Genomic DNA, 18,377 nt, shown 5'->3' on the forward strand with positions numbered 1-18,377 from the left:
CGTCACAACCATGAGGCTAAGGCTGCTTCCGCTCCTCTCAGCTTTGCTGGCCTTGAGGTGCTCTCTGTATACACTTGCTGTGATGTTTCCATTTCCTTTTAAAGCAGATTGTTTATATTATAAAAACTCACTTTTTATACTCAAGCTAAAAATTCCAGGTATTTTTCCCTGTTCCCTCCCTTGAGAATGATATCTGTGTGGTCTAGCTGTAGTGGCTTTCTCACAAAGAACGTGGTATGCTCTACCCCACACATGCTCATATTGCTTACAAACATTTGAGTGATTGGACATTGCTGTGTCTGAAATAAAGTCTTAATTCTACCAACCAGCTTTTTTTGTAGATATGTGTCTATATTGCCCTGTGTCCCTACTCATTGATTAGACGGTCATTTCAAAATTTTTCTGTGTGCACTTGTTAGCAGTAATTTTAAAAGATTACTCTCTTCCATTAGAACTTAATTGGATTTAAAAGACTTTTAAAAAAAATTATCATTAGTGTGAGTGGGTGGTACTTGTGTGCTTGTTTGTACCATGTGGATGTGTGCACATGGGGGTCAGGGTAACTTCTGGAACTTGATTTTTCTTTTCCTATGAGTTTTAGGGATTGAATTTGAATCATTGGGCTTGAGCAACTAGCACCTTTACCTGATTGAACCAGCCATAACTGGTTTCTCGATTTTCTGTCTATAGAAAAAGCTAAAGAACTGCTAAACATAATTATCAGTAGGACTTTGAGGCATTATATGACATTTCCCAAGACAGTAGTTTACTTTCCATATTGCCGTTTAGAACACATACTGGGGGTGTGGGGTGGGTGAGTTTGTTCTGCTGGATCTAGTTTAAAAGATCAGCACGTTGGCTGTGTTTGTTTATACTGCACTAAGACTGTGGAGTTATTCTTAGTATTACCCCCAGTGCCACCGATTGAAGTTGTTGGTTTTCACTGTAGAAAGGAGAAAACCATTAACTCCATGTCTCATGCTTCTAGAATTTGATCTGTTTGATCTACAGCCATCACCTCATTGTGTGTATATTTGGTAGCTCTTACAGGATCTTTTAAATGTGCATATTCCTTCATTTTGAAAATTTAACAAAAAAAAAATAGCTTTAAAGTGTTTGGTAGTTTGTTTGGGTTTGAACATTTTAATAATACACCATGTATACAAGTTTCTCTGGTATGTTTGGTAACTCACCTTCTGTGGGAGAACCATCCTGTAATATATGTTTTACCTTTTTCCTCCCCTTCACAGCTTTACCTTTAGTCCAAGTGGATGAGAAAGGAGAGAAAGTAAGGCCAAATCAGAACCGGTGCATAGTGATACTGCGTGAAATATCTGAGTCTACCCCTGTGGAAGTAAGTGGTCCCTCCACCTGTGGTACATTTCTCTGAGGTTTTTGTTGCTGTTGGTTTTGTTTATGTATCTGGTTACACCTTTTTACAGGATATAAACACTGATAGATACAATGTGATTCACTTGTAGAAAGAAACCCCTTTATACACTTAAAATTTTATCATAATGGGGTTCTTATATTTCAGTATTGAGAAATTAAAAATGAAATAGGTTTAGATATGTAATGGGTGAGGAGGCTACATGGTGTGGGTCTTAAAGACTTTACATCTTGTTCTGTTTGCATCTGTTGGTTTGTTGTTCCAGTTTGTTTGTTTGGTTGGTTGGTTGGTTTTTGGTTTTCTAGAGGACAGGTTTCACTATGTATAGTCCGGACTGGCCTTCAACTCATGATCCTCCAGCCTCAGGCTCCTGTATGTACCACCCTGACTGGTCCAAATATTTACCATGCTTTCAGGCATGTCCACCTGTAGCCTACCAGCTGCATGCAGCTGGGGATAATTTAGAATGCCATCCAAAACAAGACTGTAAACCTACTGCAAACATGATAGGGTGGGGTGTGTGTTTCTTTTATAAGTCAACTGCATGATTCTTAAGCATGAATTTTGCTGATGATATCACTTGGTTTGAATGTCATAATGGTTGGACAAGCCTGAATTTAGTCCTTCAGGCAGGTTCTGTTTTTTTCTTTTGCCTGATTCCTTTGAGAGATCTTGTGCAAATCTATTGGTACTGCAAACAACTTGCTCATCTTTGGTATGTTTGAGAGAATCCTGATTTAGAGCTTACTTAAGGCTTTGTTTGTTTGGTTTTAGGGGAAGAATTAGTAAAGTTTCTTTATTGGAAGGGAGTGCTCTTTTCCTCAGCACCCCAATTTCTATGTTTTAAACACATTCTCTTGGGCTTGCATTGTTGCTGCTAAAAAAAAAAAAAAAAAATCTGCCAAGTTATCTCTTTGTTCCTCTCTTTTTCTCTAACAACTGGGAAATTGTATCATTGGTTTAAGCAGTTTGACGTTTTTTATTCTAGACTTCTCATTCTCAGGGTTTTTCTTTCTGAGCGTTTGAAACCGACATTCAATAATAATTCTGGTGTTTGTCACTTGTATTATTTTAAAGCTAATCTAATTGATCTTTTTCATTATAGGCAGCCTTTTCTATTTCTTTATGTGTTTATTTGGTGGGTGCTAAAAACTTCAAATATATTCTAATAAATATTCTGAAATTCAGCTGAGTTCCTTGGTGTGGTGTGTGTACCTGTAGTTTGAACTGCTCAAGACTAAGGCAGGAAAGGCCATTCAAGGCTCTTTTGAGCTAAACAGCAAGATGCCCGGCTCCAACAACAACAGAAAAGGATAAAAAAATCACTGGGTACCAGTTTAGTTCCTGCACATTTGTGAACAGCCTTTTTACGGGGTCCAGTCTTGTCCCGTTGCTTTTCTGCTCTCAGGGTTAAGAAGGATTTCCCAGCCCAGCTGCCCAGTGAGCAGGTCATAGGGTTACTCTACATGACCACTCTAGTTTTGTTTCTGGCTAATGACCTCAAGAACCCTCCACAAAGCTATGGAGACTTGCCCATTCTCCGACCTGGAAACCCTAGGCTTGGGTGCTGTTGGCCCCTGTATATTATGTCAGGGAAGGCTCTCCTGGCCTGCTAATGACAGGTATCTAAAAAGCTTTATATAGCACATGTTTTATCTTTTTACATGAGTCACTTGGGACCATAAATCTAGTTCAACTTGGCCAGAAGCAGAAGTTCAGCTAATATTTTTAGTTTTCAGACTATATTTTAAAATAACTTGTATATTTATTAGCCTGCTGATGAAATACAATGTTTCAGACTCTTTTCTTCCTTTCCCCTTCCTTTCCTTTCCCTTCTTTTCTTTCTCTTTCCACTCTCCTTTGTTCTTCTTCCCTGTCCCCATCCTCTTCTGTTAAGGATCATGTACCCCAGGCTAGCACAGAAGTTTGTGTAGCTGAGGAGGGCCTTCAACTTGGTTGGTGTCCTTCTAGCTTGGGTGCTGGGATGACAAACATGTACCACAGTGCCCAGTGCATGTGGTATTGGGGACCAAACACAGGGTTTCTTATACACTAGGCAGGGCATGCTTCCCAGTGTGCTACATTCCAGGCCCCACTGTTGTATTAATTCCAGTTCCTTGTGAGTAGGGAAAGCTGTCAGAGATTTCTTCCTTCTCTGTGGCATGTGATCCCTGGGTGCTCTTGAAGTGTTGATGAAAGAGGCCTGCAGCTGCTTCAGAGCATGAGAGGAAACTAGTTTGATGAGGACAAAAAGCAGCATAGCTGAGGACTAATTTCTCACTTCTCTGTTTTCTGCAGGAAGTAGAAGCACTGTTTAAAGGAGATAACTTACCAAAATTTATAAACTGTGAATTTGCCTATAATGATAATTGGTTTATTACATTTGAAACAGAAGCTGATGCACAGCAGGTAAGTGTGTTCCTCTGCCAACCTGTGAAGTCCGTAATGTACTCATGTTCCATCAGTGTACGGCAGAAGTTAGGACATTGAGGTCTTTATAGCAACACCATGTTAAGTCCAGAGAAAATGAAGTCTAGGAACTCACAGGTATGTTTTGTAGCAATACTGAAAGTCACATTACTTCTTAAGTGTGTTATGAGTAAGTAGTTGCGGGATATCAAATCTGCTCTCATATCTGGGGAAAATTGTTGTTTGCAAAGTAGGGAAATTTGAACCTAAATCTGAGTGAGGCAGTGTTCATTGTGTGGCGAACTGCTTTCAAAGGCGTTGAGAAGTTTTGTGCTCTTAGAGGAGGTGTCTGACCTAGGGAAGCATACCGAGTCTGAAATGCTAAGCATGACAAGCAGAGGGTCAGAAGAAAAAACACAAACCTAAAAGGCCAGAAAGGTAGAGGCACTCACTGTGTGGTGTGGCCTTGGCCTGCCCAGTGAGCCAGATGGGCAAGCAAAGGCGAAACCGAGGAACCTCTGCATGGAGTGGGGCTTGGTAAAGATTAAAGTTTAGATGAACATAGGCCTGCGTAGTGCTATCAGCACAGCATTTCGGTCTCCTTTGCTTTGCTTTTAATCACTTCCTTTCCTACATTACACAATCTCAGTTTCTAATTGGGATTAATAGGAGGGAGCAGTATTCCTTTTTGTAGGAATTGAGGAGTAGCTTGTAGTGTGGGGGTGCTCATATGGTCATATGGTATTTATTAATACTTAAAAGTATATTTAAATATTTTACAATAATTTTGGGTACAGGTTCTATAATAATGCTTTTAGTGATCTGTGACCAAAAAAGGATCATAAATCACTCTTTTTAGACCCTGTCTGCTGTATACAACCATATATAACATTATTTGAGCTGTAGAGTTAACAGAATGGTATTTTGGATAATTTTACCCATAGGCTTATAAATACCTTCGAGAAGAAGTCAGGACCTTCCAAGGAAAGCCAATTAAGGTAAATAAAACCATTGCTTATTGCTTCTTTATTGCCTGACTAGTATTCATAAGTGTTCTAATCAGAACATGTAACATCTTGGATGTCTCCTAACAGGCACGGATAAAAGCGAAGGCAATAGCGATAAACACATTTCTGCCAAAGAATGGATTTAGGCCTCTGGACATGAACCTTTACACACAGCAGCGTTATGCTACATCGTTTTACTTACCTCCAGTGTACAGTCCTCAGCAGCAGTTCCCTCTGTACAGCCTGGTCACCCCCCAGACGTGGTCAGCAACTCATAGTTATCTCGATCCACCCTTGGTAAGCCTTTTTCTTTCTGCTTTAAATTCACATTTAGATATTAGACTTGGCACTTTGAAAGCCTAAATCCTGCTCTAATCTGAGAACTGTGTTTCTACAGCTTGTCTAGTACCCAGACCTCAGGGTTGTGGTGTAGATTTAAATTTTAATTAGACAATCAAGATAGAATCTTGTGCAACAGAGCCCTGCGACCCTTGCCTCCCTTTTAACATTCCCTTTGTGAGACACAGTACAGTAAAGGCTTCAACTGGTGTCCTGAACAGAGAGAGGGACTTGACAAGAGGAATCCTGTCAGAGAGGAAGATGCATTTCAGTAGATTTCTAACAGACTAGGAAAGGAGGATACATGAATGTCTCACAAAACTCAACATAGTTACAAAACCACCTTAGGGTTGGATAACATGATTCATTTTTTTGGCCTTTGTTCAGGTCTTTGGTTTAATTTATAAGTTTGTAGTGAGCATAGTCACTTTTCTCCAGCTTTGTGCTATAGGTGCTAGGAAACGTGGGTTCTGATTTGGCTTCATCGATGTAGTAAAGGCTGCAGTAAGGGTCCTTGATAAGAAAGGCAACCTTGTATGGTAAACTTGAACGTGAGGCCCAGGTTACAGAGGGGGATGAGTTCATGTCTGTAGGTTTGTATCACATTTTGATGCTAATTTAAATGTAATAAAGAGTGGGATGCATAGAAGGCAGTGGTCAGAGAGCAGGAGGGACGCTATTAACTCTGCAGGAGTTACAGTTAACATGTACTGGATGCTTATGGAACAGATGAGAGAACAAGTGGAGTACTCAGGATGAGAACACTCGCTGGGACAGTGATGAGACAGGCAGGGGAGGTGTGGGACAGAGGGAGCTTGAGACAGAGCTGTTGAGACCTGAAAGCGCAGGTCCTGTTAAATACTGAAATATGAAGATAAACGTCTATGAGAAAATGAGTATTTCTAGGAGCTGATACTGCAAAAGTAGATATAAATAGAAAATACCATTAAACTTACAGTAAGGATTGATGAGCCACTGTGTGTACCTTAATTGGGATGCTCATGTCTCATGTGAACTTAGAAGGATCAAAGAAAGGAAGGTCTGAAGACAGATTGCATGTACAAAAGCACCCAGGTTGTTGCAGATCAACTCTTATTCTGAGTATAACAGTCAACTGGGAACAGGGATGGTAAGTTGCTTTCATGAGAGTCCTTAGACACATGGACTTTGACCTGGATCTTGTAGGAAGTAATGTAGAACATTTCATTTTCTTAAGGAATAAAAATGGACTGGAGAGCTTGATGTGTATATAAAAAAAGAAATGTCTCAAGTTTCGGCACCAATGTTAGAAAAAGATAAAGAGAGTTCGGGGGATGTGCTCCATGTAGGTGTGGCGAGGCCTGGGATTCGTCTGGGAATCCCTTCCCCCTGAGGGACCAGCCACAGATGGTATAGTACAGAATAGAGTTTATTCGGCACATGGGTAGGAGAGTTAAGAGGGTAGTATGGGCAGAGAGAGAGAAAAGAGAAGAAGAATAGAGAAGTGGAGGCCCACCATGAGCATGTGGAGAGGGGAGGGAAAGGGAATGGGGAGAAGAGGGAGAAAGAGGGTAAGGGCAAGAGAAGAGAGAGCAAGAGAGAGGAGGGGGCAAGTAGCCCCTTGTATAGTGTCAGGTAACTGGGGAGGAGCATACCTGGCTGTTGCCAGGTAACTGGGTAGTTTACAGAATCCCAACAGAGATGGCTCAGTGGTTAAGAGCACTGGCTGCTCCTCCAGAGGTCCCAAGTTCAATTCCCAGCACCCACATGGCAGCTCATAAGTGTCTATAACTTCAGTTCTAGGGAATCTGACACCCTGATACCTATGAACATTTTAAAAGTTTTTTACAAAAGAAATAAAAGTATGTTCCATGTTTTAAAGGTAGCTCTCCAGCCATGTGCAGGACAGGAGTTACAGGAGATTCTCAGGCCCATAACACTCCCTCAAGTTCTAGAACACTGCAGTAAGCAGTGTTTGGTATACCAGTATCTAAAGTGAAAACTTAATGTCTGTCTCTACTCCTTGAAATGGCCAAAGGGAAACACATGGAGACATAGGCGTAGGCAAAGACTGCCCACATAGGGCCCCAGTGGCTCAGAGCACAATAGCAACCATGGACAAACAGGGATCTGTCCTGCTTAAAAGTTCCTTCCAAGAAAGAACCATTTGCCGTACTAGAGACAGCCTGTGCTGGAAGAGAACTGTTACCACATTCAGCCAACAAAGGCTTAATACCCCAATACACAAGGAGCCAAAACAATTACACTTCAGAAGAACAAGTAAGTAACTGGTAAGTCGGTCAGACAGACAGCTCGAAAGCAGAGCCAGTGGGCCAGTGACCTGTCTCAGTACTTGCACAAGCTGGGCAGCACAAACTTTGTGACGTCTCTGACCTTCATATGTGTGCTGTGACATGAATACCCCCACATGTAAATCATCTCTCACAGTGATAAAACTTTAAGAAGCAATACACATGACCAATTTTTACATACATGAAAAGTTGTACAACTTTCTTAGCCATGAAGTAAATACAAACTACAGAGTTCCATCTGTCATCAGTACTGACACACTGGTGAGGATGTAGGGGAGGATTCCTTGTACACTGTTGCTGGGAATATAAATTAGTGCAGTCACCATGGAAATCGGTGTGAAGATTCTGGAAAAATATAAAAGTTGATCTGGAATAGCATCCAGTTTCCGGCCCTTAGCATGCATCCAGTGAAATAAGCACTCACAGACAGTAGAGATGTCTGCACATTCATCTGCATTCTAACAGGATAGTTTGTAAAATTGGGATGCTAGATTCTTCCCCCAGTGATTGTGTTACCTGTTGATTCTGAACTAAGATTGATTGTATGATGTTTTTCTCAACTGGGTTCCAGAGAAAGGGACAGCAGAGCAAGGTGTGCAAGGGTGCACCCCAGCCAGCCACAGGAATTTGGAAACACGGGGTGTGTGTGGCAACAGCCAGCCATGGGATTTAGTGAGACCGGGTGAGAGCAATTTCTGAGTCACAGAGAGGCAGAGTCAGCATGGGTAATACAGGCCCTGGCTAAAAGGAAAGACTGTGGGCTTAGTCTGTCCACTGGGCTGGAGATAGACCAAGGCCATCTGTCACTGCTAGACAGTACTACCATGATATTAATATTAGCTTTTTAAATATTTCGTGCTACAGATGAGTCTCGAAATCCTTTAGGTTCTATCGGTGAGTGAATAGATACAATGGAGAACTATGTGCTAACTGTTGAAAGGATCTTTTGTAAGCCACCTGTCAATAAAAAAGCAGGGACTAGAAGTGGAGAACTGGCAAAAGAGGATTCTGGGAAATAGTAAAAAAATAAAAGAGAGACTCGGGAGAGACAAGGAACGAACCATCAAGTAGATGAACTCGGAGAGAAGTTGAGGGAGATGAGAAGAAGTAGTCCAGGACTGAAGGAGAGGTAACTAACCAGGTGGTAGATATAGAATGGTTTCAATGGTTACATAAGAGCTAGTCAGAAAATGAGCCAACACTTATGGCCTAGGCATTTAATAATAACTAATTAGTCTCTGAGTCATCATTCCAAGAGCAGGACTGGGAAAGGAAAAACAGATATATTATGTTTACATTTAGCCATAGAGAAGAAAGAACTAAATCACATTATTTGCTGGGAAAAAATGGATCGATACATTAAGCGAAATAATTAATGCTGGACTTGGATAAGTACAGCAGGGTTTTCTCACACGTGGGATATGACAGTCAGGGGTGTTTGGTTTTTTTTCTTCTTTAAAGGCATGGAAATAGAAGAAATTCTAGTTTGTAGGGCGGGGCCAGCATGGGAAGGAGGGCAAGAAGAGGTGTAAGAGCTCAAGGTGGCTGTGATTGAGTACATTGCACCCTTGGAGGGAATGCACAGTGAAGCCGTTTGCATTGTATAGATAATACAGGCTGGTAAGAGACAAAAGAAAATGATGTTGTTTTTTTTAATGAATCCTAATGAGGATGCTTTCTATGAGCACGGACCCTGACTGTGTGGATGCCTCTCCCGGAAGCATCAGAAGAGATGTGTAGAGGAACTGCCTCAGTGTGTTCCCCACGTGCTGCCCAGATGTGCCTTGCTGAGTTCTTCCTGCAGTGGGACACTCTTGTCTTACTCCTTGTCTAGATGCCTTTCCTTTTGTTTTATATCCAGGTCCTCCGATCTGGGCCCTTTTCTGAGGTTTGTATTATGTGGAAAATTATAAGTTTAAACTGATGCTTTGGTCTTCACGGGTTTTTTTGTATGTTTGTTTTGTTTTGAGACAGTGTCTCTCTATGTAGCCTTGCGTGTCCTGGAACTCACTCTGTAGACTATACTGGCCTTGAATTTAGAGATACGCCTGCCTCTGCTGGGCTTAAAGGTGTGTTTCACTACTCCCAGAGTGGTCTTACCACATTTAAAGTCTCCAAAACTCAGGTCTGAGTTAAGTGGCTCTTGTAGCATGTAATTTTTTTTTTCTTAATTTTTAAGTTAGCCAACAACAAGGTGTAATGGGTTTTATTGTTGCATTTGGTGCTTGTGTTTTATTTTACTTTGTACTCATTAATTCTGTTCTCCCCACCCCCACCACCACTTCCTCTCAGATGGCCCCACCTGCTTGATGTTTTGTGTGTTACCTCTGCTTTTCCCTCCGAAGGCCCTTCCTCCCCTCTCGTAATCCTCCTCCTAGTTTCATGGTCTCTTCCCTGCATCTACCTACTACCCACGCCTCAAGTCTAGGTTCCAAATATTAAAGAAAACACACAGTATTTTTTTTTTTTAAGTTTGGTTTGCTTCACATAATAGTTCTTATAAATAAAGCAACAGTAGACCTGTAAATACCCAAGGGAGATACAGCCGGGTCATGTAGTTCTGGTTTCTAGACTGGTTTCCATAGTGTAAACTGGCCACACCATCTATACTAGCAGCTAATTAGGGTTCCTCTTTCTTCACCAGCATTTGTATCCCAGGTTAAGACAGAATCTCAGGTTTTGCATTTCCCTGGTAGCTGATGCTGCTGAGTACCTTTTCAAGTGTGTACTTGTCTTTTGTGTTTCTTTTGAGAACTGGGTAGTATCTAGTCATTGGCCCCTTTGTTAGGTGGATGATTTGGGGTTTGGTGTTTAATTTTAGGCTTCTTCAAATATTCTAGATATTAACCTCCTGTTTGTTGTGTAACTTGGAGAGATTTTTTTTTTCTAAGCAATATAGTTTTTATGGATCGTGGAGTTTGTCAAGTAGTGGATCCTCCTTGACAGGCGTTAAGTGTTTTCCTTTAATATTTTGGTCAAGAAATGATATCTTAGCTCTAATAGCTATTTTAAATCAAAGTTTCCATTTCCAGTTAGCACCAAAGAGAGTTGCTTAGGTTCTCCCTCCCTTTCCCTCTTCCTGTTCTCAGCTGTGTGGGACCTGTATTTATTTCTTTCAGTTTAATGAAAATTCAAGGCAGGAACTGGAAGGCCCCAGGCAGCTAAGTGCTTGTAAAATAATGTGTTTACTTGGAAAATATTTGAAACTGCTTGCCCCAGAGGCCGGAAGTTGGTGATCTCACTCTTCTATCTTGTTATTATTGGTGATGGTGATGGTTTTGTGTCCATGTGCCACAGCAAGAGTGTGAAGTTGATTCTCTCCTTCCTTCTTGTATTTGGGTTCCAGGGACTGAACTTGGGTCACCAGGCTTGTACAGCAAGTGTCTTGACCCCCTGAGCCATCTCCTCCACACTCAAATTTTGGTTTTGGATTTTTGATACAAGGTTTAACCTGACTGCCCCTGTCTGTGTGTCTGTGCATGTTTGTGTGTAGACAATGCTGATCTCACCTGGAAACCACAGAGAGATCTGCCTGCCTCTGCCTTCTAAGTGTTGGGATTAAAGGCATGCACTAAAAGGTGTGTGTGTGTGTGTGTGTGTGTGTGTGTGTAGCTGGACACATGCTAGGACACATATGTACCAGAGAACAAAGAATAACTCTAAGGACATAGCCCTTTGGCATCCAAGGATTGACCTGAAATGGTGAAACCTGTGTCCAGAGGCCGCTGAGCCCTACACTAAGTTTTACCTTAATTTTATGTGTCAAGATTTTAAAAACAGTTGAGTTGTACTTACCTGTATTTGAGCTCTTAAACTTTGAAAAAGTACATTTAGCTCAAATCTTAAAGCCATTATGTCCTGTTGTGGTTTTGTTATTTTATTTATTTATTTATTTATCTATCTATCTATTTATTTATTTATTTATAGACAGGGGTTTCTCTGTACTTGCCTTAGGTGTCCTGGAACTCTCTTTGTACCTGGCTGGGCTTGAAATCAGAACTCAGAGATCGCCTGCCTTTGCCCCCCAAGTGCTAGGATTAAAGGCCTATGTTATTGTATTTATGTGTTCTTTAGCACTTTAGATTATTATTTGGAAAAAGATTTATAGTCTAAAAAATAGTGTGCTGTTTGTTACAGCAAGTTTTACATGAAAGTAAACCTTAAAAGGGGCGGGGCGGGGAGAGAAGAAATCTTTGCCAAAAGCTGTGGGAGCCACATAGGCATGGTTAGGAGCAGTGAGGGTGTGAGAAGGTTAGCATCTTTGCTGACTTTTATCAAGGCCACTGAACATAAAGGATCGTCCACCTCTGACCAGGTTGGAGGTGGCTGTACTAGTAGTGGCAGTAACTATCCTAGGAAATTGAGCGTCACCAGGAGGTACCTGTACTCTGGACTCCATGTTGTGTCCTCCTGCTGTTCTCATTTGCTTATTACAAGGATTAATTACGCGATAGGCAGAAAGTTCTTAGCAATAGCCTTGGCTTGCATGATCAATAGCCATTACCTTTAGTAATTGTAAGTTTTTCCTTACTTACTTAAGTGTAAGCATAAAGTGTATTTTTAAGCATAAAATGGAATTAACATCTCTGGCAAGAGGAAGACATAATCTGGTTTATCCAAGATACAATAGTGTAAATCCAACTGATGTCTCATGTTTTTACACGCTTGTTTTTTGTTTGTTTTTGCTTTGTTTTGTGAATCCAGGTAACTCCTTTTCCAAGTACTGGATTTATAAATGGGTTTACATCTCCGACCTTCAAACCTGCAACGTCTCCTCTGACATCACTCAGACAATATCCTCCTAGAAGCAGGTAAATTCAAAGGTTGTTTTCAGTGCTCATGAGCTTCATGTTGTGGTGTTCTAGGTTGTTTGTAATGAGAGATCTATGTAACCACTAACAATGCTCATCAGAGATGAGACTACCTGAAACTTAAAACTATAATCTAAAGTAAACCCCGAAATGGATGCCAGTAGTAAGGAAGAGGTTCTCTTCAGAGAAGGCTTTGGGGGAAGCTTTTACCATGTGTTTATTCAGTAGGAAACAGATTGACATACATAGTTCACATTAGCATGTTCATTCTATACTCCTTGATTGCTTTATAACTCAGCATATACAAACATCTCATTTGCAGGAATCCTAGTAAGTCTCATCTGCGCCATGCGATTCCTAGTACAGAGAGAGGGCCTGGGCTGCTAGAAAGTCCTTCAATATTTAACTTCACTGCAGATCGATTAATTAATGGTGTCCGGAGCCCACAGACGAGGCAAGCAGGGCAAACTAGAACACGAATACAAAACCCTTCAGCTTATGCCAAGAGAGAGATTGGAACTGGGCGTGTGGAGCCAAGTAGTCTTGAATCCTCTCCTGGTTTAGGGAGAGGAAGGTAAGTCACTCACATATTTTGTCAAACAGGTATCATGTGTCAATTATAAACTAATATTTTGTTTCAACTTAGATTTTTATAATCATATCATAATACACTTAAAAAATCAAATAGAAGGCTATAAAATGTTTCCCTTAATTCCTCAGAATAGTCAGTTTTAGAGCATAGACTTAAGTGCTTATTCTTATTTTTTTCTTAAAAGAATGACATTTTCTTTCATAAAACTAAGCTGGTATTTAGGAGCTGTACAGTTTCTAACCTCTGTTCTTCCTGCCTATAGTTTCACCCTAGCAGTTAGCCCTGGCCCTCTAGGTCACTGCCCTGGACAGACACAGGCTCCAAGGTGTGTCCCGTGGGTCCCTGGCCTTCCTGTCTTTCCGGCTGGTAGTAAGGAGGACTGGGTATGTGGCTCAGCTGTAGAGGGCATGTCAGCACAGACGTGCCCGGGTTCTGGTAGACAGACATGGGTTGGGTAGCCACGTAATCCAGGTTCAAGTTCCATTTCTACTAAATATAACTATAAACAAAAGCTGCTCTTGTAGTGCAGTGCCGGTTGCCACATTATTTCTGGTCTCAGAGCCTTGGTGTTGTCATTATCCAATCTAGGGTGCTTTCCATGCACTGTGGATGTAAGGGACCGATGCAGTTTCCTTCCTGCTCACAGTCTTTTCCCCTACCATTTATTATTATTCTAAAGATATGAGAGATTAGAAAAGAAACAGGTGGGTCTTGGGGTCTGCACCCTACTGGGTGTTAACTAGGCCAGTTGCTAATGTGATGAAGCCTGTCAGGATTTTCCTCTGACAAACCTAGGCTTTTTCTTTTTACCTATTTTGAAATCTTTAAATGGAAAAAAGTCTCAAGCTTTCCAGCATGATTAGTGACAACTCAAAACTGTTGATTCCTCTTTCTTGGTACAGAGTCAGACCAAAGGCACACACTCTTCTGAGATGAGGCAGGTATGGGTCTAGACCAGTACAATAAAGCAGGTGTCTGGGCTGGAGAGATGGCTCAGTGGTTAAGAGCACTGACTACTCTTCCAGAGGTCATAAGTTCAAATTCCAGCAACCACATGGTGGCTCAAAAAAACCATCTATAATGAGATCTGATGCCCTCCTCTGATGTGTCTGAAGACAGTAACAGTGTGCTTATATGTAATAAATAAGTAAATCTTTAAAAAAAAAAAAAAAAGCAGGTGTCATGGTAAATGGAGCCACAAGAGCTTTTGTTAGTGGGCTGACGAGAGATTCAGAGTGTTGAAGGTTAGGATAGGTGTGAGATGCCCAAGACTAAGACACTGCTGCCTATTTTCTTTGTTGTATAAAGCATATGCTGCTGATTATTTTACTCATAGATCTCGCCCCTGCTGCCGCCTATTACCTCATTGATAGTCTTAAACTTTTGTTTTCCATCATTACCACTGGAAGAGTCATTAGTAACTCTATGTCAGGAAACCACATTTTTGCTGCTCTGTATGAGGCAGCTCTTGAAGCCTGCTGATCTCGGGTCTCATCCTGCTTTTGCCCTGAAGTCACTTCCTCCACTGAAACCCACACCTGTTAATGTTGGCCTGTGACCGCCTCTCCTCAACCACAGGTGTATCAGCCCCTGAGATGCTAGGCCCTTTACAGAGGCGTTTTGTTGGTTTTCTTTCAGAGGATGGCTGTTGTGTATGAATGTAGTTTCCTGTTTTGTGAGTGTGTATCAGGGAGGGGAGTAAGCAGGCTACATGTATCGTGTTTATCAATTTTGGCTCTTACTCAAGTTCCATGTCCCTTTATTTCGGAGACAGTTTCCCTCATTTAACTGGAGCTCACCAGTTAGGCCAGGGTTTCCCTTGGCTCAAATACCCCAATACCAGGATTGTAAACATAGCCATTTGGCACTTTGATTTCTGAGAGTCTGGTGTCTCTAGTGTTCTATGTGTGTACAGACATGTTTGAGTGATGCCCGTAGCTGCCAGAGACTGTGCCAGTCATCCTCCTCCCTCCCTGTCCACCTTTGTCTAGAGCTGCAGTTTGGCAAACTTTGAAGGCCACTGAGCTCCAGAGATCTGCCTGTCGTTCCCTGTGTATACTGGGGTTATAGGTGTAGCCACTGTGCCCGGCTTTTATGTCCTGAGATTCAAACTCTGGTCCTCATGCTTGCATGACAGGCAATTTACAAGTACGATCTCCCTAGTCCCAGGGTGTGGTTTTTTGAAACAGCAGGTTCTGAGGCTCAAGCTCGGGTCTTGATGACTGCGTGGCAAGCATTTCTGACTGATCATTGTGTACACAGTCCCTATGACGTGCATTTATTGAACACTAAGGCTCAAAAGTTAAAATTATTTTTCAATCCATGACTGCAGAATGCATGTTGTTAGTTTTTGGGTTTTTTTAAAAACATGTTTCTAATCTGTATTTTCATCAGAGCTTTTGGATGGCCAGGTGCATTGGCAATCTGAAAGGAAGCGTTTACTTTTAATAACACATTTTCAGTAGTTGCTTAAAATGCTCAGTAACTATGTCCTAATAGTCACAAGCTACCAAGATGGTGGAGAGTCATCTGAGCCATTAAAGCTTCAGTGCTGGGCATTGACTTCTGTAGCTGGTATATCCTAGATTGTGTCTTCTTTTTGACTTAGGTGAACCACTCTGTGATGGCAGCTGGGTCTTCTGGCTACCTCTCTGCATCCTTTGCCTCAGTGCCTGCTACTTCACATGTGCTCTGGTGTAGGGGAGGTACTTCTTTCCCGTGTGTCATGTGCCAGCCGCTGTCAGCATCTACAACTTCCTTACCTCTCTCAACTCCATAGAATTTAAAAGAGGGAACCTTGTTACCCATCATTCTCATAACTGGCTGGGATATCGTGGCTGGTTTCATCCTTTGTCTGAGTCACTGGAATGTCCTCTGTCAGCAGGAAGGCCAGTTGGCTCTCCTGTTACTCGTGTACTCGCTGGCTGATGGTGTGACAGGTGTTCACGTCTCTGCTGTGACTCCCCTTCACCACTCAGCCTAGTCATTTCTAGATTTTAAAGAGGAGATATGGCTCTTCTTTTCACTTAAACACTTGAAAGGCATTGAACTATCATTTCAGTGTTGTATCCCAGGAAATGGGGGAACTATAAAGCTGGTCAGTAACATTTCAGACCAAATTCATCAATTAAGTTCATCATCTTTCATGGGTGAAGCTCATGACATCCCAGAACAATTGCAGTGATAAGCGTAAAACTCAGACTGCCATAACATGCACAATAAAGTTTGGAATATTCTGATTTTAAAGGTGTGGCCCCTGTGTCTCTACACAGTAAGTAAGCAACGTAAGAGGATGGCATGGGAATTCTTGTTTGGCCAGAGCTGCTACCTATAACTGCTCATAATTATGGAGGGCAGCAGTGGGACCAGGAGGGGAGTCGGCAGACCTTCTGGATCCAACAGGCACAGTATAAAAAGATTGTAGGCTGAAGGGAAATTTCCTATGTTCTTCCAGCACTTGTTAATAAAAGGTTAGCAGAGCTTCTGACAGAGGAAAAGCAGTGTTTGTAGAATCCTTGCCACCTTACAAAGTGAAATAAAGAGGCAGGGCTGAGCCTGGAGGGGATCTTGGTAACCTGTATGCTGTACTTCTTTGGTGACATGGTCACTGATAGTCTCCCAGCAGTATTTGAACTTCCAGGTAGCTGCTGGAACAGGTTTATGCTTTCACCAGACGGATAATGGAGATCCTTCTGTATTCTCAACAAAAGAGTTATGTTCTCACTTCATCTGTGACCTGAGTAAGGACTTAACACTTCCAGTGAAACTTGGCAGAAACTCATATGATTACCATGTTCACTGTTGAACCGTGAATAGATGTAGCTCTCAGTCCTGTTTTTGAGCTATGTACTGATGGAACCAGGATTAGTATGTAGCTTCCTTCTTTCTGAATTATATGTCCCATGTCTAGAGGGTGTGTTCAGAAGCAGGGGGGAGGTGATCTAGATTTTCCTTCCTGAAAGACTTGCTCTTCTACTGAGCTCACAGGTCTCCTTCCACTGCTTCTCCCTGAGTGCTTGTTTCCCATTAACTTTTTTTGTTGGTCTGAAGCACTAAGAGGTTCCCATAGAATCTTCAAGGCTTAGGTCTTGTATCTGTTCCCCTTGTGCTTGCCAAGGTCAGTATAGTGAAAAACTTCAACTGTCAGGTGCTGATCTTGACTTTGTCAGCTCTCTTAGTTCACAGAGCGGAAGCATGTCCATGTGTGGTCCGAAACATGTGAGTTCCCAGTTTCCCAATGGCGAACTGCGTGGTGCTGAGACCATCTCCTTGCCTGTGTCTCTGCTACAGCAGACTGTTCACTATGAGAGCTTGAGATCAGTCCTGTGGCCGTGTCTTCACGCTGCATTCACTTTCTGAGGGGTGGGCACTGAGCATGCTCCAGGACATCCTGACATTACAGGTTCCTAGGAGGCTATCGAGGTGTTCTGAAGGCAGCAATACATTTTGTGGGAGGCCATGGACTGGCACAAAGACACTTGTCAGGCAGCATTGGTGTTAGTACACAGGCACCTGAAGTAAGCCAGCCCAGTGATGAGCCTTTATGGTATCTTGAGGCAGCAACTGTAACACGGGTGCTTACAGTGGACCCACGTGCCCAAAGGCCAGGTCACTGTGGGACCAAGGGGTCTTTCTACAGGCTGGTGCTCATGCCCATCTTTAGCCCCTACCAGGCTAGCTCAGCAGAAAGCCTGGCTCCATTCCAGAGTCAGAAAAGTAGCTTAAAGGCTAGCTAGAGGGTCTGTAGAGCAGTCCTCAAGCTTAGTGTTCTAGTAAAAATACTTTAGGAAATCCATTTTTTCTATAAATAAGTTAAAAATCCTCTTAAGTTTATATAATGAATCTCCTTTGAGGAGTCTGTTCAGTTGAAATAATAGAAGGGATAAACAGGTAAAAATAAAATTACAAGTTGAGATCCATGTGTGGCTTTAGGCCACACAGACTCCTCCAGGAGGCTACAAACCTTGATGCAGTACTCACTGTGGACACTTCAGCCTTTCTGCCCAAGCTTTCTGCTGTTGACGGGAAGGCAGGCCTGGGTTTCGGGGGCCTCTTAAGGTTTAGAGGTTCTTAAGTGGCTTTTGCAGTAAGGGATAGATAGTCATAGTTTTTGTTTGTGTTTTAAATAGCTCACCTATACAGTTTAGTGTTAGATTTTATATATATCTGGTCATTCCAGCTGAAGGGATTTAAATATTCACGTCTTAAAAATTCTTAAGTAGCTACTATAACTAACTATTGTTCTATCGTCTTTCTAGACATCTAACTTAATGATTTCTTCTCAACATTGGGATTTTGTTTGTACTTTTAAGACAGTAAAACCATCTTGTTACATGATACAGGCTGACCATGAGCTTGCCAGCCTCCTGCCTCAGCCACCCCAATACTAGAACTGCAGGCATATGCTGCAATGCCTGGGTCTGACGTCCTTTTAAAAGTTGATTTTTAGAATCAGAATTTATTCATGAAAGATTAAACATATTAAAAGACTGACTGAGGTGATGCATGCTGCTTTGAATACATGAACAAAAGATAAGG

The 18,377-nt window shown here is 41.9% G+C and overlaps 1 protein-coding gene across 5 annotated transcripts in view; it reads left to right on the forward strand.

Annotated features, from left to right (window-relative positions):
- Positions 1-18,377, forward strand: part of LARP4B (La ribonucleoprotein 4B) — a 77,168-nt gene that overhangs the window by 49,820 nt on the left and 8,971 nt on the right. For 3 of the 5 annotated variants that reach the window (XM_080918574.1, XM_080918575.1, XM_080918572.1), the window contains 6 exons: positions 1,251-1,354; positions 3,689-3,799; positions 4,744-4,797; positions 4,894-5,103; positions 12,141-12,247; positions 12,570-12,821. In XM_080918574.1, coding sequence (XP_080774700.1) covers positions 1,251-1,354; positions 3,689-3,799; positions 4,744-4,797; positions 4,894-5,103; positions 12,141-12,247; positions 12,570-12,821 — 838 coding nt within the window. The remainder of the gene's footprint in view (positions 1-1,250; positions 1,355-3,688; positions 3,800-4,743; positions 4,798-4,893; positions 5,104-12,140; positions 12,248-12,569; positions 12,822-18,377) is intronic. The other 2 variants (XM_080918576.1, XM_080918573.1) reach the window with 1 other exon arrangement.

The sequence above is a fragment of the Micromys minutus genome, assembly GCF_963924665.1.
Source record: "Micromys minutus genome assembly, chromosome: 6".
Classification (NCBI taxonomy): domain Eukaryota; kingdom Metazoa; phylum Chordata; class Mammalia; order Rodentia; family Muridae; genus Micromys; species Micromys minutus.